This window comes from Molothrus aeneus, chromosome 1 (assembly GCF_037042795.1).
Source record: "Molothrus aeneus isolate 106 chromosome 1, BPBGC_Maene_1.0, whole genome shotgun sequence".
Taxonomy (NCBI): domain Eukaryota; kingdom Metazoa; phylum Chordata; class Aves; order Passeriformes; family Icteridae; genus Molothrus; species Molothrus aeneus.
Genome location: NC_089646.1, coordinates 20,007,694 through 20,035,262, shown reverse-complemented (window position 1 = coordinate 20,035,262; position 27,569 = coordinate 20,007,694). Strand labels below are relative to the sequence as shown.

The following is a 27,569-nucleotide window of genomic DNA, read 5'->3' as shown; positions in this document are numbered from 1 at the left end:
TTCCACAGATCCATCTATTAAAGAGCATAGCCATTGTTTCAGTATTCTAAGCATTAGAATAACTTTTAGTAACAAATATCAAGGGACCCTAAAGATTATTTAGTTTCAACCCCCATTGGCAAGGACACCTTTCTTTTGACCAAGTTGGTCAAAGTTCCATCCAACCTGGCCTTGAACACTTCCAGGGATGGGGCATCCACAAATTTCCTGGGTAACATTCCAGTGCCTCACCACCCTCAAAGTAACGGATTTCTTCCCGATATCCAAACCCATTCTTTTTAAGTTTGAATCCATTCCACTTGTCCTGTTGCTACATGACCTCATAAGTAGTCCTTCTCCATCTTCTTGTAGGCTTCCTTCAGGTGCTGAAGGCTGCAATTAGGTTATTCCAGAGCCTTCTCATTTTGAGGCTGAATAAACCCAATTCTCTCAGCCTTTCCTCACAGGAGAGGTGCTGCATCCCTCTGATCAACTTGGTGACCTCTTCTACACTCACTCCAATAGGTGCTGGGGACCCCAGAGGCTGACACAATACTCTGGGCTCTCAGTAGGGCAGATTGGAGGGGCAGAATCCCCTCCCTGCCCTGCTGCTGACACTGCTTTTGGCGCAGCCCAGTGCAGGTTTGGCTCTCTGGGCTGTGAGTGCCCATGGCTGGCTCATGTCCAGCCTCTCCTCCACCAGCACCTCCAGGTCCCTCTGGGCAGGGCTGCTCTCAATCCCTTCATCCCCAGCCTGGATGGATACTGGGGGTTACCCCAACCCAGGGGCAGCACCTTGCACTTGGTCTTGTTGAACCCCATGAAATTCCTACAGGCCACTTCTCAAGCTTGTCCAGGTCCCTCTGGATGGCATCCTGTCCTTCAGGCATGTCAGCTGCACCACTCAGCTTGGTACAACCACTGAAAACTTTTTGAGGGTGCGCTTGATCACATTAATAAAGATATTAAATGACACTGGTCCAAATATGGACTCCTGAGGGGCATCACTTCTCACTGATGTTCGCCAGGACTCTGAGCAGTTGGCCACCACCCTCTGGATGTGACCATGCAACCAATTCTTTATCCACCTAACAGTCCCTCCATTAAATCCATCTCTCTCCAATTTGAAGAGCAGGATGTTGTGGGGGCCACGTCAAAGGCTTTACAGAAGTCCAGATATGGGAGCCATAACCCTTCACTGATGCAGTCACTTCATCATAGAGGTCCACTGGGTTGGTCAGGCAGGAATTGCCCTTGTTGAAGCCATGCTGGCTGTCTCAAGCCACCTCCCTATGTGCCTTAGCATAACTTGTAGGAGGATCTGTTCCATGATCTGCCCAGACACAGAGGTGAGGCTGACAGTGCAGGTACTTCAAGCTATCCCTACATTTATCCCTATATTATCCCTACAATCTATCCCCACATTGCTAACTTCATCCGGCACAGTATAGATGAACACAATTAAATGGTATAAATCATCATATTTGAATAGCTAATTTAAGAAGATATAATTTTTATGTGTTCCAGCAGGAAGACCATTCATTCAGTAGTGATGACTTTAACCAGTTTTGATTGAAGCAAGCTCATCTGGGTTGCATAACTTTCCCTAGGTAAAATAGTTATGGCTTTGACAGTGGAGGAGCAAATTTCTGACCCGGCCAAATCTCAGTTGTAGTTTTTCCTGGCTGATGTTCAGAGTTCTATTTATGCAGATGTCATAAATTATAAAGTAATATATAAATAAATATGTGTGTGTGTTTATGTCTTTTTATCATGCCACCTTTAATGAATTAACTTTTTTTCCTGTCTTTACAGATTATCTTGCGAGGTACTATTCTAACAAAAAATGCTACTGTTGCTATTGATGATATCAGTATAGCAGGGGAATGTGTAGTTGTGAATTGGCCACTACCAGGAGTCGACCAGGAAAGTGAAGGCAAGTTTCATGGTTTTCAATACCTTTTCCCCAATGTCTGCTATATATAACTTATTTTATTGACAACTTGAAGTTATTTTTTATAAAGTAGAGGATAATCTGAGAAAAAAGTCCCTATGCTGTAATCAGTCGTCTCCCTGGAAGTGTTCCAGGCTGTGTTGGATGGGTCTGTGACTCTGCCCGTGGCAGACTAGATGATCTTTAAGGTCCTTCCCAATCCAAACCATTCTATGGCTCTATAATGCAGGCTTTCATCCTTGTGTAACACATTAGCTGCTATAAGAAATTTGCACTAATTCTGCGAAATGAGCTCTGGTGGGAATTTCCTGGTACCACTCACTATGTAGAACCTGCTCGCATTCATGTTTGGATGCAGAAGCAGAAGCAAAGAATCCTAAATTTTGCGCTAAAGAGCAAATTTGGCTGCTTTATCTTTAGGGCAGAAGGCTTCTCCCATCATTACTGCTAAAAATCTGACATATAATGAACGCCCACCAAACTCATCTTTGTACTCACACTCTGTAGTCTTGAAGAGCCAATGGATGGAAATATAAAACAACGTAACCTGTCAGACTGCTGCTTGTGGTCCTCTTGATGCTAACAGCTGCTTTTCAAAAATGGCATGGGCACATGGGAAGTCAGGGGTGATGTTGATGAGTTATAGCCATTAGGTATCTGAATTTAATATCCAAAAAATTTAAAGGCATAATATAGAACTTCAGTGTTGTGTTTTTAAGGCTTCTCTGATCCCTATATACAGTGGGGTTGAGGCATTTAGAGAAACATTTATTTGCTTTAATTATTTTCCTTACAACTCCCTCATTTACCCATTAATCACAAAGATATTGTCTTTACAAGGGAGTTATTTTTTGTTTTAATCCCTTTCTGGATAGAAATATGAGTATTTAAAAAGTTAAGGTAAATAAAGAATATAAAAAGCTGCTCATCATTCCTCTCACTTTCCAGAAATCTACTGAATAAAAACCAGCAGACCCTGGCTTTTTGCTTCCCCATTCATTGAAATTTGGGGTGTTTTCTAGTGTGTAAGTTGAGGTACAGGCTAGTAATGGTGCAGCACCCAATTTTGGCTTCTTGCACCTTGCATTGTGACCTGAGCAGAGAGAGAGCACGGCTACAGCAGAAAGGTTTGGTGGAAAACCTGCACCTGGCTCCCAGGGAAAGAGGAGAGAGCCATACCAGCCTCTGGCCTCTGAGCAGGAGCCTGGCTCTGTAACACCAAGGTGTATTTGATAACTTTTCACATGAAAGTTTGAATATTGTGGAGAGTAAGATTTAGTTTAAGGCCATCAGACATTGAGATCAGCTGTGATACGACCTGGTACACTGCATAGGTGCTGATCTGTTCCTTGTGCTGAGCACGTTGCTATATTAAAAGGAGATGAAAAGCACTTCTTATAATTTATATACTTGTGAGTTTGCTTACATGTCTTTTTCTGATTTTTAAAGGGGAAAGAGAATCTGCAGATGCTAATGCTTCATCTTTTTACTGTCCAGAGGGATTTTTTTCATGTGGGAATGGGCAATGTATTTCGCCTGATAAATTTTGTGATTTTAAGCCTGACTGCCCAAATAACCACGATGAAACCAAATGCCGTAAGTGAAATCTTTGAAATCTATGTTGTTAAGCTCCTGTGACTATGTTCCTTTGTCCTATTTTCAATGCTTTCATGACCTCATAAATCTTGAAATTTAATTAAAAGTAAAAGCTCTCGAGAAATAGTTACTTCACTTTGATTCTGTTCTGTGATTTTTTCCCCTTTTAGTTTCTGTAGCAACTATTCTCTCTTAGCATTAAAACCAGAAGAAAAGATTTTGATTAATTATTTAGTAGAAGATGCTCCTTAAAAAGTAGTATTTTATTTTATAATTCTAATGCACTGGCCACAGACTTGCATTCAAATTGTATGTTTTATATACTTCTGATGTGAAGATGCCACGGTGGTACCACAGCTGTACCATGAGCCTGGTCACAGATACAATTTAAGCAGAGTCAGTGTCCTCTGGATGAGCTGTGACTCCTGTCAGGGCCACATGCCTGGGCCTTCCCTGCATGGAAATAAACACGTGGGAAAGTAGAGGGAGGTGATGCATCTCAGAATCCCTCTCCACTGTACAGTCAGCAGGGAGCTTGGAACTGTTTCAGGGTCTCTAATATGCAGCTTCAAAAGTCTTTTTGATTCATTCAGTTTCCTGCTTTGCATAAGAAATCACAGTTATACTTTGCACTTTTGAAAATGAGTCTCTTGCTTTAAACCACCAGCTTTGCTGTAGAACTTGTGATGCATTTTCAAAAGAATTGCCATGAGCCTTATTTAATGCAAGTTTTCTTTTTTAAAATAGAGCATGATGCTTTCTAGCACATTCAACACAAATGACAGAAATGTGGTAGACAAGATCCTCAAATTATTTTCTGTGCCCTGTTACGCATCTAAAAACATAAACTTCTTTAGAGGCGCTAATATAATCCAATTTCACTGTTCATATTTTATGGTTTTTATTTGGAGATTTGAGAGTTGTTGCTCAGATAAACAAAGATCTATTTGACTATTAGCAGGTAAATCAAATAATTACAGCTTCTATGTAATTTTTCTTCAATTTTAGCATTGAATCTTCTTCAGCTAGAGCACTAATATTGAGGGTTTTAAGTGTTTAGAAAGACTACTATCCAAAATATACAGAAGTTTGACATATAAAACTGCATTTTGCTTTAGTAGATAGTAGTTTGCCTAGCTAAAATCAGAAATTACTATTGAGTGTTCACTAAGCAGAATATCTTTCCTCTTGTGGGCCAGAGTAAAGAAAATTCTGATGTTATTGTAGCACAGCTGAGGCTGGAAGTCATATTTGAAGATTACTTAGTGGTTAAACACCACCCTGCTTGAAGCAGAGACACCAGAGCTGAATGCCCTGAGCTTGACAGAGTTAGGTTGTGAATACCTATGAGAATGGAGACTACCCAGCCTGCCAGGACACCCTGTCCCAGTGTTTGATCACCCTTGTGGTAAAACAAGTGTCTGTTGCTTCTTCTCCTTTCACTGGGCACAACTGAGAAGAGTTTTTATTTCTTTACTCCTTCTCTGTTCATATTACTCATATTAAAACACTCAATTTTTAATTCACTTGATGTTTTTTCTACTTTAGTTATGATTACATACCTTATTCAGCGCTGGGTTATGATAGTCTGGATTTTTCTAACATTACCCTTTTTAAATTCAGGTAAAGGTTATTTGTTCTCTGACAAAATAATAACACTTCTAAATCAATAGTTTAATTAAAAAATGTTCTAAATAGATTTAGCTGCATGCAACTTTCACTGCACTGGGATAGTAGTGAAGTGGTAGCTTTTAATCAAGAAAATTACGATCTGGTTTTTGAGGCCATTTATATTTCCATTTAACTATTCAGCCTTTGTTTCCATTTCAACATTGTACCTTTGGTTGAAGACAAATGTCCAGCTAGGTGTTCCTAGACCAGCCTTAATTACAAGTAGCCTATATGGCAACTGATTTTTTTCTTTTTCCTCTAATTATATGTCTGAAGACTCTTTTATTATACCCAAGTCGCATTTGTCAAGACAATACATTAACAATGCCATGCTAAAGGTTAAACTTTGGAACCGTTATATTTATGGTGATCTTTGCTCTAAGTATATTGCTGACTTATAAATCATTGTTACTGCTGAGCTGGCTCAATGTGTGCTAGCAGTACAGCTTGTAATGTGGGAAGCAGAATGTAGGTACACAAAGGACACTGCAAGCAGTTTGGCAAGCTGACTGTTTCCAAGCAATAAACTTGCCTTTCAGCACATTAATCTGGTAGTCTGCAGCACTAGAATAGCTCTTTTAATTTTTTTCAAATAGTATTTCATCATCTTCATGCTTATGTAGTGCATCATTATTTTCTATATTTTCTTTGCAGTTCCTGCTCTTGGATGCAAGCATTTAATATTTCTCAATTTTCCTTATTTCTGAACTTGGCTATGCACAGATTTTTGTTCACCTCTTCCAACTACATTGTTGTTTTCATCAATATTAAGATTTTTTCCCATGGTGTTCCATCTAATAGGGATTACATGCACCTTGACCTTGTTAATGTTTTTCTCTTTGTATGAGAACCAGGCAAAGATATTACATGTGCTTAAAATGTCTTTCAAAATATGTTCCATTTAAATCTTATAATCTTAAATTCCAGCAAGATTATTTAGTTAGATGCTTGGGTCCACTACACCCACTGAATAAGCCAGATCTCCATACAATTTTTTTAACTCTCAATATCAATACTTGAGATATCTCTTGGTTTTCACTTCCACTCAAATTAGTACCTTTTTTTCTGTCAGGCCTGCAAGAATTCAGTTGAAGATTACCCCTTCTGAGACTGACAAAATATTTTCTCTCTTGAGTGCTGCAACCCCTGACTATTAGATCACAGCTTTTCTTCTACAGATGAAGAATTTACTATGGCCATAAAGCTTTTATACTTTTTATACTTGACTTCCACGCATTAAAGCAGAGGAGAAATGTGACAGCCTTTTTCAAACTGCAGATTTACAGCAGTGACCTAACACACCTATCACATTGTTTGCTTGTGCTCTGGAAGATGAATGTGCAGCATGACTTCTGTGGTCTACATTCTATGCATTTGGTGTTGTCGAAATGCTCACTTTTGCACCCTAAAATTATGTTGATGGAATAAGAATAAGATCAGGTTGAAAAGCAATCTGTTAACATAAATATATTCTTGATAATCTGTCTGCCCTTTGCTAATTTCTCCTTTATGCTCTGTCTTATGTGTCCTTTTTTTTTTCTGTCTACTTATGGTGTGGATTCAGGAATAATTATATGGGTTTCTATATAAAATAAATAATAAATAATTTACATTTATATGAAATATAGCATTTTTAAGAGGTCTATCCATGGTCACATGCTTTGAGGTTCTGACCTCGTTCAGAGCCACTGATGTATCGAGGCACACCTGCTGCAGCACTGACTCAGCCACAGCCAGAGATCCTTTGAGGTGTACTTTCTCCAGCATGGATTTACCCTTCAGAGTTACACCTGCTACCACGCAGACATAACCATGGCCACAGGTGCTTCAAGATGTACCTGCTCTGGCATGGGCCTGTTTTCAGCCACAGGCACCCCAGGGAGTCCCAGGCCCATGTGGCCTCATCCATAGGTCCCAGTCCCCTTGATTTGAATCCACACTGGAGTCCCAGCAGCAGCAGTGACCTGGCCATGCGCCAGCAGGCTCATCACCTGTGTTCTTATCAAAATGCTCCAGGCACAGCAGAGTAAGGAGATAAGCAGTCAGCAAGCAGTGAAAGCAAGAAGCAGCCAATAGTGAGCACCAGGCTCTAATGAACAGTCAGGAAAGCAGCCCCATGGCAAGCACAGGAGTGTGCCAATTAATATCTAAAAATCAATATAAGCTATAAATTTGATCCAACACATTCCAATCACACTTTTCATTATGTCAAACCCTTCAAGCCCCATGTGCCAGAAAAGACTGCCATGGCTGAACCCCCAGCTCAGCCCCATGTAGCTGCTGACTCACTCCCCTGGTGGGATGGGAGAGAGAATCAGATGAGTAAAGGTGAGAAAACTCATGGGTCGAGATAAAGACAGTTTGATAGGGAAAGCCAAAGCCATGCACACAAGCAAAGCACAACAAGGATCACATTCACCCTGTGGGCAGACAGGTGTTCAGCCATCCCCAGGGGAGCAGGGCCCCATTACACATTATGGTGACTTGGGAAGATCAACACCACCACTCAGAACATCACCCCTGGTCTACTGCTGAGCATGACACCACAAGATGTAGGCTATCCTGTTGGTGTTGGGATCAGCCTTCCTGGATGTGTCTCCTCACAGCTTTTTGTGCATTCCCTCCCTTGCTGGTGGGGCAGTGTGAGCAACAGGAAAGGCCTTGGCTCTATATAAACATTGCTCAGCAATAATTAAAATATCCCTGAATAATCAACACTGTTTCCAGCACAAATCCAAAATATAGCCCTTTATCAGCTACTGTGAAGAAAATTAACTACACTTCAGCCCAAACCAGCACACATAAACACATGGTATTGTTTTGTGTTTATGTCTAAATGAAAGATGCATTTAATAGTTATTATTCTATGGTGCACAATTTAGGGCAGCACAATCATGCTAAGGCTAGCCTTAAATGAAGTAATTCATAAGCTGGACATAATCTATATTTTTGTACACAGTTTTATGTACCTTAATTTGAGTTAGAAGGCAAGTAAAGAGAAGGATGCACGTATTGGTTCTTAAAACCTACTTTAGTGGCATAATTGTTTAAAGATAAATATTATTTGGTTTCTAATGGCTACCTTCATATAAGCAATAAAAATCTCCTCAGTATTATAAGAAACATTCCGTATATTTCCCACTTCTGCTCTAATTATACAGTAACTCTTCCTAAATCTCATTTTTAGAGTCAAATCTTGCATACCAAAATGTCTGTCTCATATGCTTGCTACTCTATTTCTGCCAGGCAAATCAGTAATTCTTAAAGGTGAAACAGCAGCCAGATCAGAGAGATGGGCTTAAGTTCAAGGAGTGAAAAGATTGCAGGTTGTAAATTGGAGAAGGTACCTAATACTGGAAGTGCCTAGATAACTGCATAAGAATCAGCTCATGAAAGTTAAATGGGGAAGGGATGGGACTGAAATCCCATCTACAGAGGAAGGAAAATACCTTTGACAGTGGATAAGAAATGGGCTGCAAAGGCTGCATTGCTTGAGCTTGTTGGTGTAGGAGAGAAGATACCAGGGGCTGGAGGAAGCCGGGGCAGGAGGGATCTTGGCTGCTCTGGGGGGAGAACTGGGAGCGGCTGATCAAAATTTCAGGAGAGAGAAAAATAATGGAAGACCAAATGTCTGGTGAGAGAGAATAAAACAAGGAGAGAATGGGAATAAACAATATGTGATATTTTGGGAGGGATCGGTATCATGTGTGGCCATTAAGTGACAGGAGCTGAGACTGCATGAGATCAGGGAGCTGCTTGGGGAAATGAGGTAAGAGTGTGAGGATTTCCAGTTTTCCAGTGATAGTGGGACTGAGAAAAGGGGTCACAGAAGAGCAGTTGTGTAATAGGTAAAACAGGAAATAAGCTGCGGAAAAGAAAAGCATTTAGGAAAGAGCAAGGATATTTTTCCAACACAGACCACACACACTTTTAGAATTTGTATAGAACCCAGAAATCATGAGTCTAACTTGTCTACTTCTTTCAGCAAATATCTACATAGTATTTTTTGGGCAAAAACCTATGTCTCATTTCATAGTTACTCATTTGGTTTCCAGCAAATTATGCACTTTGATAAAAAATATTGAATGGGCTTTGGTGGCAGAGAAAACAGGGTGAATAACAAGAAGACCTGAATAGTGACCACTGGACCTTATTTTTGCATAGTTCAGTAAAAAGAAGAACTTTCCCTTCAGTTTTATAGAATTTATTTAAGAAAATTTTTTCCCTCTGTAAAAATCTCAATCTTTCTAAGTCCTACAGCTAAGTTAGGAGGTATTTTGTGCAGTTAGCTGTTAAAAATGTAGGTGCACAGTGATGTCACAAGGTTTATTTATAACAAAACCTTTTTAATCTGCATGTTTTTCCTTCCTTACAGGCAAAGCTATTTCTCATTTCACAAGTGATGTACACTTTTGTGTTGTGTACAATTCATGTCTGTCTAGTACTAAAAAACCCACATGACTGAAATCACAAAGAAGTCTATTGCAATTTCATGGCTATTGGAATGGATTTCCCAACAGAATTTAGCAAAAGAAAATATTCTGGAGTACTTTGTTCCTGTAGCCATCTGTAGAGAAGACTACCACATCTATTTTTTTTAAACCTTTATGTTTAAGTGTGGATTTTTGGTTCTGTTTATTCAAAATAGTAGCAATTAATATTTGGAGGTGAAAAGTGAGGGAAGGGGGAATTTTGCTGCGGATTTTGTAAAGATCAGATATGTTTGATCTTCAAGTAGTGACTTGCTTTTTGTCTTTTGTTTTTTTGATTGTTTGTTCAGTTAGCAATGCTTGTTGCTGATGAACTTTTGCAGTTATTTTTTTAACTGTTCTCTATTCGGTTTGTCACTGTAGAAATTAGGCCAGTGCACCAGCAAATTATGGTGTTGTTTGATAGAGTCCATATAATGGAATTAGTAAATAGTAGCTGGGATAGAAAACATAAAAATGAGAAGACAGGTGTGTTTGTACTATAAAGAGAGTTATAATAGTCTAAGATGACTGTGTCCAGAGTTAAACTGGTTCCTAGAACTGATGATAATTTTATTTTTGCCATTCATTGCAAATTTTGTCAATTTGCAATAAATTCCTAAATTTATCTTATAATTACTGTTTGAAAATTAAAGTTTATTAAGATATTTGAAGGTTTAGAAACATTTTTTAAATAAAGGAAAATATTTTAAGCCAGTAATGATGATGTTATCTCTTCACCTGGATTTTTTATTTATGATGCATTCTGTATAAACTTACATGGGCTGAACGACAAGCAGAGATTTTGGGGATTGTAGAGATTTATGAACTTCCATTCTTGAAGAAATGCTTATATCTTAAACAATTGTTTTTAAAATACTGTTCTGAGCAAGACTGTTTATTAAATTCATGTTAGGCATCACTCAGCTAACAGAGAAACTGCACATCTGATTTGTGAAGGCCTTGGAATAAAACTTCTCGAAACAGAAAGGGAAAAGTACTTTGCATAAGAGCCCAAAATCAGAAAGAAATCTGAGGTTTTATGGTAACAAGTCAACTCAGAGAAAACTGAATCTGTTGAAGGTGTAAAGGGAGCTTGCTCAAAGCATCCCCAAAGCCAACCACTCTGAAATGTGTCGCTCACAGGATCTCTGATTCCGTCCTGACTAGGGAGGGAGCTTGTTAGAAACGATGCTGAAAGGAGCAGCAAAGAAAAATGAATTCATACATTTGGATACCACTAGGAGTTAAACAGCATCAAACAAATGGTTGAAGTATTTTCTAATTTAAAAATATAGAAAAGATGACATATGTTGCTAGGTTAAATGTAAAAACATAATAAGGATGACAAAACAAGTTTAAGAAACACTAGCAATAAATTCATCAGCACATGAAGAGCAGACAGCCTGGCAGAGTGCATAGGCTCACTTGAGATTAGAGTATATACACAGCATGTGAGAACAAAAAAAAAAAAAAGGAAGAAAATCAAATAGGAGCAAATAGGAGAAAAGCTAAACCAAAAGTCTTCAGAGCGAAGGCGGATTAGACTGTGGAGTTCACTGTGAGAGAAAGAACAAAAGTACCCAATCAAGAGACTTTTTTTCTGAATAATCTATGTGAAATTAAACTGCCAGTCAAAGAAGTTATGGGACAAGACAAGTAGATAATTGAAGTGTTATCAAGCATCAAGATCCAAGTGCATTTCACCCAGGCTCTACCAGCTTTCTGTATTCTTGTATTTTCCCTAGGTGTTAAATAGCTGGTTTGAGATTTAGTTGAAGGTTTCAGGGTTATTTTATCTCACTGTACTCATCCATGCTTAAGCTAAATGGTCTAGTGAATCCTTTCTTCTCTGTTTTGTCTGTGTTACAAGTTACAGATGCAAGAAGTCTGGGCTCAGACTTAACAGTTTTATCTTGTTTATTTGCCTCATTTGGTGTAACCATCTGTGTCCAAGGTCTGTCATATACTTTGTGGCTGTTCTCCTGGGAATATGTGATGGTTTCTTCAGTTGAGTAAAAAGCAAATCAAAATAGCTGTCCATATTCCTTTCTCATGATATTCTCTCTGGGGATTTTCAGTAATTTCTCTCATGCTTAGGTCCTTGAATATTTGCAGATATATTTTGTCTTCATTTTATTCTATCAAAACTTTCTGTCAAAAAATTCCTTTCTTCTGTTTTTTAGTCACATTTGATTTGTATCATTTTATCATCGGCATTTCTGACCCACATACACCATATGCAGAGAAAACATATATTTTATTGGATCTCTTAAACATTATTTGTTCTTCCATATTTGTAGATTTTTTTTGAAGCTAACTGTGGACTTTTAGATGTCAATAATTTACAAACTCTTTTCTTTTTAGAAGCTATAGCTATCAATATTACTAATATGCCTCATTAGTAATTTTTCATTATTTCTAAAAAATATGTATAACTAGTGTAACATAGTTTCTAAAGAGGAAAACAAACAAAATCAAACACAACAAATGGAAAAAACTTCCCATGTTTTCCATAAATAAACACTAATGTAATCTTATTCTTCAGGGGACTTATATGATTCTGATATGTGCATATTCTACATACCATACTCTGCCATAGCATAATATGATGGCTGAAAGCTGTGATAAGAATTATAAAATAATGGCAGAATTCTGACAGTCATGTCTGAATATTTGCTTTATTTATTCTATGTATATGATTAATAAATTATTTCTTAAAGTCTTTAATTCCCCTATTATTTTCCATTAAAAGTCTCTTATATTTGCAGGAATAAAAAAAAAATATAATTTTGTGATTTCATGAAAATTTTTATAAAATACCAGAGAGAAAAATCTGATGAAAAGGAATTCCTCACTGTGGGAGTTGTGAGTCACTGGACGAGGTTGCCCAGAAAAGCTGTGAATAGCCCATCCCTGGAGGTTTTCCAGGCCAGGCTGGATGGGGCTCTGAGCAGCCTGGTCTAGGGGGAGCTGTCCCTGCCTATGGCAGGGGGGCTGGAACTAAAAGATCTTTAAGGTCCCTTCCAAGCCAGACGATTCCATGATTCTATGTTAATTTACATTCATTCATAAATGACACTCTTCTACTCTTTTTTCCCCCCTGTGTTTGTAATATATACATTTTCTAAAATATCACTGCTTTTTAAATTGAAGTATTGAAGAATGCAGCTGAATATGCTTTTTAGATCTTTTTCACTTCAGTAGTTTGTGTTGCAGAGATTACCAATATCATAGTTTCTCACTAATGCCTGATATTTAACTTCATTCCAGTTATGTACAGAGGGAGGATTTTGTTATCATTAACATACTTGCTGGCATTTAGGAAAAAAGGGATTTAATTTCTGGCTCCCACAACAAAACAGATCTTGCAGAAGGTTTGTGGCTGCTTTGTGTGCCCAGTGTTCTTGCTCTGTACCAGGACGACTGTGAGGTTTGTTTTCAGCACCTCCTCACCTGCTCTGAGTGCTTTGGCTGAAGCCCCCCAAGAGAGAAGGATCTGTTTCACTGAGAGCAGTGCACATAGCCATGGCTTGGCTGCTCCTCTGCGGCTGTTACTAAGCAAGTACCTCATGTCTGGTACAAAGCCACTCTGCCTCTCCACCCCCCTTTCCTAGACTTACTTCTAGAATATTCATGACATATTAGAAACATTTTATTTACTTTTCATACTGCAAAGCTTTTTTGGTAATGTTGTATATAGAAATGAAATGTCTCTTTCTTTATTCCAGCTGCTGTATGTGACTTTGAAAGAGAGAGCTGTGGCTGGTTTGAAGCTATAGATGCAGATGAATTTGACTGGGTAAGAAGCTCCAGCAATGCTCTTCCACCTGCATTTCAGAAGCAAGCTCCTCCACGGGATCACACCTATAACAAATCTGAAGGTAAGACAAGCCAGGCCTAGAAACAGAGAAGTGGAATAGGTAAACCTGCTTCCTGGCCAGATTTCAAGTGATGGCCATGAGTGCTGTAAAAACCTTTATAAACCCTTTATTTCTTGAGCTGAAAAGTTGCTTTTTGGTTTTTTTTAACAGGTCATTTTATGTTCATTCTGAAGACCAGCAACAGTATTTCACAAATAGCTCGGCTACGAAGCCCAAAATTCAGGCAAACAGGATCAAATTGCACACTGTCCTTTTGGTATGAAATACTTTACATTTAAAATTCCTGGATTATCTCACATTGCTTCTCTTGGACTGAAATTGAGATTATAGTTTGAAATAGATACATCTTTCTCTGAAGTATTTATTTCATTTTATTCTGTCAGCATATAGTCTTCACTGTGAACAATACAGGTGTAATATGAAACACTTGCAGAAAAGAAGTGAAACAGGACATGACTTTGTTGTCAGGCTCTGAGCAAAATTATAGTAAAGGATTATGCCTGCATATACATGGGCAAATACCACAGTCCTTTTGCTAACAATTCTTTGGTTAATTCTTTGTTCTTTGGTTAATAATTTGAAAACGTGAATCACTGAAAAATCTAATAGGTACTTGAGTCATCTTGAGTATCCAAAATTAGATTCATTATTATTAAGTACAAGTTTCAGTGTGAGAATTGGTTTTTTGCTTCCATTTATTTTTCACATACACAGAAAAAACCAAACCAAACCAACAAAACCCCACAACTAAAACCAACAATCAAACCGAAACAAACATTTTCAGTAATTGACTTGTCTCAGTCTTTGTGCAAACTTGTCAAAGATAGACAGGAAAAATATAGCTTTGATAATTTGTTTACTAAGGCCAAATTGGTGTCACTGTTTAAATAAAGGTCTGGCCTGACCTTAATAACAATTAAGTGCAGTTTATCTCAGTGATGTCAAATACATCTGCCATAGGAAGTGGAACTGTCTTTTTATACAAGATTCATGTCTTGAAGTTGGATATTAAAAGTTGGTTGTATATGTGCTTCTGCTCCCAGTTTTGTTGTACAATTGCCAACCCAAGTATTTGTCAGTTTTAAATGCTGAAGGCTTAGAAGGCAACATGTTAACAAAAACTAACGTAGATAGAGAGCATACTTATGCATTCAGCAGGTGTTCTGTTTTTCCTTCTTGAAACTTTACAATCATGTACTGAATTAAATTTATAAAAAGAGATTATGCATCTGAGTGAGCAGTGTTTGTTTCTGAATATAAAAGCAAATGTGACTCTTCAGTTCTGGGTTTCAATTTAATGAAGTATGCTTCTTCTCTCAAAATCTTCAGTTCTTGAGACCAGGCCTAGACTGATATAGCAGCCTATCCTACCATCATTCAGAAAATAGATTGACTTACAGGCCCTGTGGACTTCCTATATATCTCAGAGATATAGCAGAAAAGATAGAGGTCATTGTAACTGATGTGGTCCATTTTCTTCATTTGCCCACTTAACATTCTTATTTATATCATTTTAGGTATTACAATTACGGAGAGTCAGTTGGGGCAGCAGAGCTGCAATTGCTTGTGGATGGGCTGAAACATCCTACAGTCCTTTGGAGGACATACTACAGCGAGGGAAATCAGTGGCTGAAGGCAGTCATTCAGCTTGGACGCCTTCCACATCCTTTCCAATTTTCTCTTGATAAAATCAGTCTGGGTGTTTATCAGGGCATCTCAGCGATTGATGATATTAGATTTGAAAACTGTGCTCTCCCGCCTCCAGCATTAAGTTGTGAAGGTCCAAATCACTTCTGGTGCAGAGACACAAAAGCTTGTATTGACAGTTTATTGGTCTGTGATCTTGTGGATGACTGTGGGGATGGATCAGATGAAGACAGCTGTGGTGAGTACTTTCCACTATTGCTTACTAAACACCACACACAAATTGACCTGCCAATTCACCCCTGGGCTGAAAGAGCACAGAATTGCTGCAGCCAGTAATGATTCCACTCAGTATAGTTAGAAATAAACCAGAATGATAATTTTAAACTTAAATGCATATGATGAGTTAAACTGAGGGTAAATGGAATTCTATCTCCTTTATCCAAAGCCACCCTATTTCTTTATCTTGTGTAAAACGTGAACATTCGTCACAAGTTTATTTTAAAAGGGAGGATGTAAAGTCAAGGTGCTATCTTTGATTTTACTGACACAAGTACAGACATACTGATACATACTGATGGACTGAGAGGAGTGTATGTCCTACCTCTTCTTAGGACCTACACTCTTCCTATCAAAAAAAAGTTAAAATATCTATACTAAAGATAGGAGTCATGCTGAACCTGTTTGTCCCCTTCAAAGGAAGCACTTGAAAGTACTGAGGAAAGCTATGAGTCGTTCCCATTTTTGACATTCACCTTGAGTGCTGAAGGGTGCTGTTGATGGTTTTTCCCCTGAAGCATGCATTCATCAATTTTAAGAACTCAAGAACATTAGTATAAAATAAAATTAACTAGCATTTGCATTATCACTTCCTGAGGTAACTGAATTATGCAAATCACAATCATTTTGAGAATGGGGGGCACCTTACATGCTCGAGGTGATATCAGTCTGCAGCAATAATTGCTGAATAGCAACTTAAAACTGCTGTAAATTTAAAAGAAAGTGAAGGCATTCCAGCTTATCTTAGTTTTTCTACTTGTGAAATGCCTAGCTTTTTTATAACTCATTTTGAGGTCTATGATAAGGTTTGAATTGCAGTTTTAAACACCATTAAATGCAACAGCTTTATTTTAAAAAAATACTATAATGTCACTTACTGCTTATTAAAGCAGATACAAAGTTGGAATGCAAGCTCACCACCTCTGACACATTTTATTGTTTTATATTAGAAGTAATCAATACATTTTGCCTTGGTGTCAAATAAAAAAATGCAGTTGTGTTATAAAGTCTTTGATTTAGCCTTGGTAAAATTATTGTGTTAATATTATTGAGGATAATAAAGATCTAAACCCCAATGTGTTTTTAGGACTACATCTGCCAAGCAAAAATACATTAGATCATTTATCACATATACTTACTAGGACAGTATGGTGTGGTTTATTTCATTCAATTACCTCAGTTTTAACTCCTTTGATCTGTTTCAGTTAAAGAAGTTTACAGTCTTTAATTTTAATAATACATAAAATTAATAACATGGATAATTTTACTCTCAGTTCTGTTTACTCAATAAATTAAGTACAATTTGACAGATATATATTGGAAATAAATATTTGCAAGGATAAGAAAAAATATTAAAGCCCCATCCCCTTTTGATATTGCTTTTTTATTTTTGACAGTCTGTTCTCTTTACATTTCAGACCCTGACCTACAGTGTGACTTTGAAAATGGGCTGTGCAATTGGGAGCAGGATGTAGAGGATGACTTTGACTGGATCAGAATACAGGGTCCAACCCCCACAGTTAACACAGGCCCATTGAAGGATCACACGACAGGCACAGCCAGAGGACACTACCTGTACCTGGAGTCCTCTGAGCCACGCCAGTTCCAGGATAAAGCAGTTCTGCTTAGTCCTCTCTTCAACCCTTCTGGCTATGGAACCTGCGCTTTCCGCTTCCATTATCATATGTTTGGAAAAGAAGTTTATAAGCTGTCAGTCTTCAAAAGAACTGTGAGCAATGCTAAGGGATGGCTGTTGTGGTACAAGTTTGGAAATCAAGGAAACAGATGGATCAGACAGACACTCTTCATCAGCAGTTCTAAGCCATTTCAGGTATGATCCTTCTAAGTTTTGAAGTGTTTATTTCCTGCATCATAAAACACTGACAGTATATAAATAACTGCACAATCTCAAAGCTATTTGTAACTGTCTGATGACTTTTGCTTCAAAATATTTTGTAGGATTTTTTGAGGAAATATGTAAAATATTTTTTGTTCTTGTGTTATATTGACTTGTCCCCCTAAACCACTTAATTTTAATATTTTGAATATGTGTTTTTTAAAATGGATACTAGTTTTTCTTTTCAAGGATTTGGTGAAAAAAATCTTATCCAAATCTACTACAAAATAGTTTGATTCATTAATTCTGTTCAAAAGAATATCCTCTGATTTGCCTAACTTTTAAAGAGTTACAAATTAATTTTAAATTATAATAATTTTATAATTTTATAATTTTAAATTATAATACCTGAAAATATATCAATACAAAATGTTTGGCTGCCAGGTCAGACTAAGAGTCAAAAATTTCTTAGAGAAATATACCATTAAAGTAAGTTACAGCTATAAATCTTGACTTATATTTTCCTCTTTTAAATATTGTATATATTATTTATCTTTGACTATGTGTGGTCTTTTTATTCCAGTTGGGATATTCTGCAGGGTTATTAGAGGAGACATTGGTTCACTCAATTGTCAACTGGTCCTAAAATTACCATTCTCCTTTCCCCCACACCATATTATAAAAAAGAAACCTCTTCCACCTTCCTTTTAAACCTGATATAGTGCATTTTCTTCTTTAGATTGTTCATAATTATTTCCCAAAACACTACTTTTAAGTAAAGAGAAATTATATCCTCTTTGGAGGAAAAGGCATTAATAATAGTGTGGATGCAAAGAGGCACACGGAAGGAGTGTGTTCATTTTCTGTCAAGACCTTTTGTAAATACAAAGGCATATAAACCTAATGCTATCAAAGCCCCTTCCCTTCCCTTCCCTTCCCTTCCCTTCCCTTCCCTTCCCTTCCCTTCCCTTCCCTTCCCTTCCCTTCCCTTCCCTTCCCTTCCCTTCCCTTCCCTTCCCTTCCCTTCCCTTCCCTTCCCTTCCCTTCCCTTCCCTTCCCTTCCCTTCCCTTCCCTTCCCTTCCCTTCCCTTCCCTTCCCTCTTTCCCCCTTCCCCTTTCCCCTTCCCTGTTTAGTGGTTTATCTGAAGAGCTATTAACCTCCCTGTCCTGTATTTGACCTCCTGAGAGTTGGGAAGGTCTATTCAGTAACTGAAATGTTTTTCACATGTTAGTGTTATAGGGTTTTCTTTTATACTTTCATAGTTCTGTGCAGGGAATTTCAAAGATATTGTTTTGATCAATTTTGATTTCTCTTAGTCATTTTTGAGGGGTGTGAGGTATAAGTTTGATTATTCTGAAGAAAGAGATCAAGATCTGATGTCCATTGTGTATTGTGTATCTTAGAATGGAGTTTGCTGTGTCACAACCTACAACACTTCAAAACTCAGGAGTTTTGAAGAGAGCAAGTTGTGTTCCCTTTCTACTGTGTTGCCAAGTGCTGATTACTTTCTAATCTTTCTTTCTCTTTCCAAACTTTCTTTTAAGTGTATAGTATTTAAATACAATATATTTGAAGTATTTCTACTGAAATGTGTATTAGAACAGCCTCTCAGTTGGTTTTTAGGCTGTCTCCAGGATGTGTAACAGTATTAAAGCTGTAGCTTCTATATTTACTATACTGTGTTCCCAATATCCCATAAATTTAGGGTTTCACTGCTTTCACATTACATGCTTTAAGTCTTGTAGGTCTCCTCAATGCTTCAAATGAAGTGTTTAAAAGTGGATTTTTTTTTCATGAAAGTCTAAAAACTAACTAGTCTAAATAAAGATAGAGCTTTTAAATAATTTTCTGGTCAAAATACAAATCTTGGCTTCATAATCTTCTCTGTCTCTAACCAGACCATCTTGTCAGCTCTTACAGGATTTTCAGAGATTCCTAGTGAATAGAAAATATTAGACTCTAGGACCAAAGATAGTCCAAGTCTTTGTCAGTCAGACCTTCATTTTGCATTTCTTTTCTAAATGTGTGACATAATCATAGATCTGAGATGTGTCCTCTTCTTCTTTCCTCCCTATGTAAATAGATCTTTTGTTGACCCCAGTCAGAGAAATAATCACTATAAATAATAAATCCCTCCAAATCACATTTTCAGTTTATTTGCTAAGCACGAGAAGCCAGCTTTGGGAGTATATGAACAATTGTGCCTATACACCAACTCCTAGGAAAAGGAGGAATTGTCAGCCAAAAATTCAAAGCAGAAAAAAAAAGGCATTTGAGAACCTCTTGAAAGTCAAATTCTCTTTTGAAAGTTTTGAACTCTATAGGTATGAAGCTCTAGGCCTTTTAATTGAATGCCCTGGCAGAAACCCAGAGGCAAGAGCAGACTCCCTTGGCTCACACCCACTCCCAAGAAGCCTCAGAATCTTAATTTTGTCAAGAAAGCTTTGTTCTGGCTGCCATTAAACCATGGTGACATTTGTTGCTATTCCATCAGATGTTTTACACCAAAGTGTTACATGTGACATCATTGAGAACAATGGGAGTAGCTAGAGGAAGAAAAGGTAAATTCAGAGCAAAAGCTATTTAAACAAAAGAAATGCAGTTTTCTAAGACAAAATTAAGCACCTCTGTCAAATACTACTACTGACAAGTATTAAAAATAGTCCCAAATACACATGCTTATAAAAATTTTGCAGCTTTATTGATCTAGAGTTTCTCTTCCTCTGCAAATGATATTATCTGCAAGAAATTATACAAACTTTTTAATTGGAAAAATTCAAGTTAAAAATTAATTTCTTATCAACTATTCCTTTTAATTCTACAGGATACTTGTTTCAACTGAAAAAAACCCCACTGTCAAGTGTCTTTGTCTCCTTACTTGTTCTGCATTTATTTTCATCCTGAGAAGTGTACTTACCTGTCTTAGATAAATGCTTGAAACGGTAGTAAAACAAAATTCTGTCATATTGATGATGAATAGTGTTTGCTTTTATCTTCTTTGGAATAATCATATCTGAAATACTTACTGCTCAGAAGAAGGTGAAAAGGTTCTATTTTAACATTTTAAAAAATTTTAGTCTCTTAGCTTGCTTTATTTTTTTCATATTTCTGATGAAACAAAAAAGGAAATGATGATATGTGAAAAATGGCAAAATTCTATATCTCAATCCTCTTGGGCACTGTAGTCTCCTTTTTGTCATTATAGAAATCACATACCTATCATGTCTGTCTTAAGAGACCTAGGGCAACTTTACTATATTGTAGAACATATTATTAAAAAAAGAATAATTATCTTTACCCCAATACAGTTATTCCCTTTTGCTCATGCAGATTATACATTTATCTCTGCAAACAAAGATGGTTATACATCTTTGATACTGCAAAGTGTAAGTAGTACATTAGGGAGTCTATCATAATTTTATGATGATTTTATAAAGGTCAGTTTTGCATTTTTCTTCATTGGCTCTCATGAAATTTAAAAATGAAGTACATTGTTTAAGTCCATGGTTAACTATTACTGCTATATTTGGTTTCATTACTAAAAAAGTTTAGTATTCTAAGTATCATATATAAAACCTTAATTGTCCCTTCAAATATAAAAGTTTCTCCATTGAAGTGTGAAAAATAAGGACCAAAATCAGAAGAAAATAAAAAATGCAAAATAACGTTGCAATTAAGTAGACATAAAATGCATTTGACAATTTCCTCTTTACAAGTGGTTAAGAAAAGTAACCAAAAAATACACTATAATAATTTTAATCTTTTTATTAATTAAGTATTACCTTAAAAAGTAATGGAATATTGATTGAAAATTAGAATTATACATTTTCTATGTATAATTATAGTCCCATAGAATAGGACTATGCCCTGTGAACACAAATATAAAACAACATTCTTTTTCAACTATTCTTTTTATCTGTTGTGCTATTTTTTTTACTATACAAGTACTTGTATTATGTTTTTGTTATGAGTGACATACCAGTTTCACATCAAATACATATGTAGTGAACATACATCTTTTACATCCAGGCTCTTGTCATTCATCTTGTCAAGAGAGACAGCAAGTGCTGAAAGTCATACATAAGGTACTAAGCTAGTTAGGGTACAGTCACATAGGCTGTTCTGCTTTTTCACACTCTTCCTTTTCACTCCTCAGTGAGATGAGATAGCAGCTGTTCTTTGGGGGTTCTGATGATCTGCTCTGTAATAAGTGGAATGGCTTCACAAAAATCACCCTTCAGTTATTTCTGCCATTCTTGCGTTTCTTGCAATTACTTTTCTGAGGAATGGGAAGATTGATCAACACCCTCACCCCACCAGCCATTTCTGTAATGAAAAACTCAGAATTCTAAAGGTAAATGGAAATTTTGGTGGAATTCCAGTTTAAAAACTATTTTTACAGTGATTTGGGGTTCTGTTTCAAACAAAAAAGTGTCCTCAGTGGCAATTTTTGAGGTTTCAGAATGTGGTGTTTTTCTTTCATGCATTTTTAGTGGTGATAATTATATTTCATAAATAAATAATACAGGGGGACTTATAGTAAACTAGATACCCTTTTAACTAATTTCAGATAAGATAATGACTCACTAGTCTTCTTTGTTAGCTATAATATCTTTTATGTAAGAATAAATACAATTTCATTTCCTACATAACAAGCTTTAGAACTATGGAAATTACAAATTTTAGATCTTGTATCCAATTTTACAGCCCCTCAGAGAGAATATTTTAATAGGGTTTATAACAATGATAGCTTTGTAGACTTGTGTGAATTTTTCAGTCTTCTCTAGTCATTAATTGATAAGCATCAGGTTAAAATTCTGGACTTATACTGGTGAATTCCAGAGCATGTAGCTAATCAAACTTAACCAAACTTCTTTGCCTGCAACTTCTCTGGAAGAGTGTGCATTACTCTTTATTGTCCCAAAGAGAAGTATTATTTCCTAGTGTGGAAGGCACAGGAAGAAAGAAAACAAATCAAAGTAATTGTGTATTTACCCTTAATTTTGGAACATTGAACTGGGAAAAAAATTGGAAATGTTTGACCCTTTCTAGAGCACTTGGGTAAACTGTGTTCCTTTCAGAAAGAGGGTTGCTTGAGTTTTAGCAGAGAAACATCTAATCAACAGTGTTAAAAAAGCTTCATAGAGAAAGATCATTAGTGATTCTTCTGAATAGAGTCAATAGAGGTATTCTATGAAATCATAATGTAACACAATCCAAGGAAAAGGAAATAGTACTTTAGGATGATCTGTATTGTATTTGCATTGCCCTCAGATGAAGGAAGAAATGTTTAATCTGACTCCATGTTCCCAGAAGGCCAATTTATTACTTTATGATACTGTTTTATATTAAAAATACTATAATAAACTATACCAAAGAATACAGAAAGGATACTTACTCAATGCTAAAAAGATAATAATGAAAACTCGTGACTCTTTCCAGAGTCTCGACACAGAGACCCTGATTGGCCAAGGAGTCAAAGCAACTCACACCAGAATCCAATGAAACAATCACCTGTGGGTAAACAATCTCCAAACACATTCCACATGAGCAAAACAGAGAAGAAGTAAATGAGATAAGGATTATTTTCCTTTTCTCTGAGGCTTCTCAGCTTCCCAGGAGAAAAATCCTGGATGAAGGAACTTTTTCAGAGAATGTGAATGCCACAGGCCTGTTGTACAGCTCATTGGTGATGAATGTTTTGTACACAAGTTTTGTATACATGTTTTGCATATACACACATATATGTACAAGTCTTGTACACATGCTTTGTGTACAAGAAAATACAAATTAAGTCAATAAGTAACTTGGAAAATTATCAGAAGCAAAGTCAGTTAAGGGCTAGAAGCACAATAATGAGGCTGTAGCCTTCCACCTGCCATACACTGCTAAGAGCCTGGGTGGTGGAAGTACTGTGTTCTGGGACGTGGCATTGCTGGGGTGATGCCATCCATGGTGACACACACTGAGCTGTGGACAGCCAGCTTTGCCACTGCACATCTGTGCTCACACTGTGAGGCACTCTGCTGCACAGAGCTCTTGGTGCCTTGGGAGGCTCACTCTTTTTGATATTCTACCTGTGATTTCAGATTTTCTGCAGTCACTTTTGCCCTTGTTGAACCAGGTTTGTTATTGTCAAGTGTTGTTAGCCTTCTGCCTTGATTTGATTGTCTACCTGCTTCCTTCTTCAGGGCCTCATTTCAGTGTGTTTTGACATACCAGTAGGAGTTTGTTAATGTTTAGTTGGTCAGATACATATTTTTCATTAAAATCTGGTGTTGAAGCAGCTCTGAACTTATCAAGGACTTCTCTAAGACATTTATTACGTGTCTAATACCTACTTGTGATCATTTTTATGTTATTGCTTTTGATCCATTCTCTGCTAGTAATTTCCACACAAAGATTTAGAGAGCATGGATTTCCACTCAAAAAACAGCTTCAGTTTCAATTTTCAATTTATCACTCCTCATCTTCCTTCTCCTACTCTTCTCCTTTAAACTTCCCCTAATAATCTGCTGAGATTAATATTCAGGAATTCTCTTTTTTCTTATTTTTTTCCCCTGTCCTTTAAATGTTACCATTTGCTTTTGTTCCACCACGCTCCTCCAATAGTATTTCAAATAAATGGATATCTAGACACATTTGCTGCATCTCAGTAGGTCTTTTCCTGAATATTCTTCTTTGTTTCTGATCTGTATGTTGCCTTCTTCCATCCCTGATACCTCTTTGCGTATTGCACAATACTCTGTGTTTTTTACATTTACATTGTGCTGTTGGTTTCTAGTCTCTTTACAGTAATTATTCTCATTTTGTTTTCACTGTGGCACTGTACAGTCTGTAGTTTCAGGCAGACCTACACAGTTTTGTATGTAGTTGGCTCTGGAGTAAGATTTTATTGATTGGCTAATATGGACCTGTAAATATCCAAATGCACTGGAATGGGAAGAGACATCTTGCACCAGATAAAAAGTTGCTTAAATTCTCATCCAACCTGACCAGCACACTTCTCACCATCATTGTAAAAAATGTCTTTCTTCGTGTCCAATCTAAATCTCTTTCAATTTAAAATCATTGCCCCTTGTCCTGTCAGTATAAGTCTTGGAAAAAAAGTCTCTCTTCATCTCTCTTACGAGCCAGCTTTAAGTATTGAAATGCTGCCATAAGGTCTCCATATATCCTTCCTTTCTCTAAATTCAAATCTTTGCTACTGTCTTCATAGCAGAGGTGTTCCAATGCTCTGACCAGTTTTTGTGGCCCTCCCCTAGACCTACTCCTACAGGTACATGAGGTTCTTATGCTGGAGAATTCAGAGCTGGATGTGGTACTCTAGGTGTGGGTTCACCATGGTGGACAGAGTGGCAGAATCACTCCCCTTATCTTGCTGGCCACACTTTTTATATTAAACCCAGGGCAAAGCCTACACAATCTTGCAAGTTATTTAAAGAAAAAAGGAAAAAGACCAACCAACCAACTGACTGACCAAAAACAATAACCAAATACTCAAACCCAAAAAAATTGTTGTCTTACCTGTATTTAACACTCATGCCTTTTTAGAATGTGTCCTGGCGGGTGTAATGTGCAGAGACAGTTTCAGGGTATCTGGACTGTGCCAGAGGTTGCTCTGTCAGGCCAAATCGTGTGGATTAGTCCAAGTCTGTCCTGTTGAAGTGACAATGCCTTTTGGTATGGCAGCTCTAATTCTTGCACTTGTAGGTCCTAAGCTCTCCACCAGGCCCCATCCTCACAACCAGCCTCGAGGGGCCATAGAGGGCCAGGAACAAAAGATGACGTATCTCATGTCAGCCTCATGTTCATACTTCATGCAGAGCTTGTATAGGCTCTAGCTTGGGCAATTCATACTCAGGTTTCCTAACTAGTCCACAATCTAGGTCAGAAACAATATACACATAAAGGGGACAACATGGGAACCAAGGCACTTCTGGGAAGGGGTGAAAAACAACCTTAAGACTTTGTGGTTGGTGGTGAACTTTGTGTTGATAGTGAAGACTATTCAATACCTATAGTGTGAAGTGAAATACAGACAATTTTCATGTGAAAATGTGTGTGGTACAATGCCGTGTATTTGAAAAATAACTAGTGTGAGTTTGTAAAAAAGTCCTTCCTAAACAATGGTTTTGCCATTTTTGATAAATGGATTTCTCAACATAGAAAACTGTGAAAACAGGATAATCACATGAGGAATCAGGAAAATACATTGTATAAACCTTCAGAGAAAATGTTGTGGGCTTAGTTCAGGTCTTAGGGAAAGATAGTGGCCTTTTGTTCAGTGCTATCAGAATACTAAAGAGATAATCCACTCTAACAATAGAAACAATTTATTCTTTGTGCTATTGTTTTATTGATATGCTGTGGAAAACTTGTCATGATGTCATCAAGTCACAACGTGCACATAGGGGACAAGGAACGAGAATTTCTAATCTACCTTTAATAATATGTTTTGCAGTGACAATTATATTCTTAATTTCATGTCTGTCATTTCCTTGCAATTTTTCTTGAGAGGGGAGAAAAGAAGGGGGCCGGGGTGAATGCTTTTTACCTTTTTTGTCCATATTTACATGCAGGCTGCTCAATGGAAATCACATAAAGTAAAAATAGCCTTTCTATTCTCTACTGAACTGTCAAGTTCTGCCTATGTTTTAAATATGGAAAACCTGAAGTAATGAAAAGTTTTCACCATCTTTCAGAACCCACAGCCCACTGAGAAACTGTTGAGCCATTTGCATTAAAGGGGCATCATGTAAGACAGGACTTATGTTTCCCTGAAAATTAAGAGTACTGTTTCACATTTCCTATTGATGTTACTATACTACATATCAGCAACTGCTCAACAGGAAAATAAGACTTGGACGACGTTTCAAGGAGAAGGAAAATGTTAGTGACTTTTATCTCATGGCTTAACTGGATCTAGAAAATATAACAGGAATATCAATATCTTTGAAAATATAACAAGAAGATCACAGGAAAGCTGTACTTTGTTGAAGATTTAAATAATTTTTTTTCCATAGAGGGAGGAAATTGCCTTATATCAAGCAGAGAGTTTTAAAAATATTTTTTGCAATCTTTCTGTTTATTGAGTATGCTTATAGCAGAATTAAGAAACAATGTAGAAATCTACTCCCACTGAAGTATATGTCAAAACTCTCATTAACTGTAATGAAGACAGGATTTTATGTCAACCCACATGTTCTGGTGATATCTCTATGTTATTGTTTCCTTACTTTGGGAGGTTAAGGCCATATGCATGGATGTAGGAGCAGCAACTCTATATAACTAAGTCAGGAAAAATCCTTTGGGTCAGGAAAGGTCCACATCGTCAGGCAGAAGGTCTAATAGTGATCCCTTTGCTCATTAACATTTGCTGCTGAGCAGATAATTGACTGTTTATTACCACAAGTGCATTCACAAGCATTGAAAAGGAAGCAGTGAGTGCCTCCTCTTAGGATGCTCCTTATCTCAGCATGGAAGAATTGCCTTTGCAGTAAGCACGGCATGGATCAGATAAAGTCTAGTTGTTCAGCCCAGTGCAGACTTCCCTAGACAGAGATGGGAAGATGTTTTTCTGCAGCCCTTTATATCTTGGTATGCTCTACTGTACAAAAGGGAGGGACAGAAATACTCAGGTCATAACAAGTCATCCTGGTCAATGTGGGACACTTCTTTCAGGACCATAAATCCCAGGTATTTGATATAGTAACTCAGCCAGAATCCTGGTTTTTTGTTTGTTTGTTTGTTTTATTTATTTACATATAAAATCTGAGGAAAACTGTGTTTGGGAGAAAAGAAAACAGACTTTGTATATCCTTGTAGATTAAGTCAAAACTAACCATGAACTTTGGGTGGTTTAAATATAGTTTCATAATTATAATTGCTATATTGATGTTTCTCAAATGGGCATGCTAAATATCAGAAATTTTTAGGCACTGACAATGTAGTACTTCTGCAATAATTCTTCCAGTGCTTATATTACAAAGTGACAACAGGATCTTTTCTGTTGAATGAAGTTTTGTGACCTTAATACAGAAAAGTAAAGGCTCCCAGAATATGTAGTTATTAATTCCTTCAATATTACTGAATAGCCTAAAACAGGATAGAAATGTGATTCATCCCTGCACTTTAGAGAAATGCTGTGAAAAACATCATAAATCAGCATGAGAGTTCACAAGCTTATAGCGAAGCATGATAAAGTGCTTTACTGAACTAGAACTAGTGTTTTTCAGTATCTTGTAAACCAAGC

The 27,569-nt window shown here is 37.1% G+C and overlaps 1 protein-coding gene across 1 annotated transcript in view; it reads left to right on the top strand.

The window, feature by feature from the left end:
- Positions 1-27,569, top strand: part of MALRD1 (MAM and LDL receptor class A domain containing 1) — a 234,717-nt gene that overhangs the window by 44,117 nt on the left and 163,031 nt on the right. Inside the window, exons 13-17 of the mRNA XM_066548719.1 lie at positions 1,795-1,915; positions 13,401-13,553; positions 13,704-13,809; positions 15,071-15,438; positions 16,895-17,307. Coding sequence (XP_066404816.1) covers positions 1,795-1,915; positions 13,401-13,553; positions 13,704-13,809; positions 15,071-15,438; positions 16,895-17,307 — 1,161 coding nt within the window. The remainder of the gene's footprint in view (positions 1-1,794; positions 1,916-13,400; positions 13,554-13,703; positions 13,810-15,070; positions 15,439-16,894; positions 17,308-27,569) is intronic.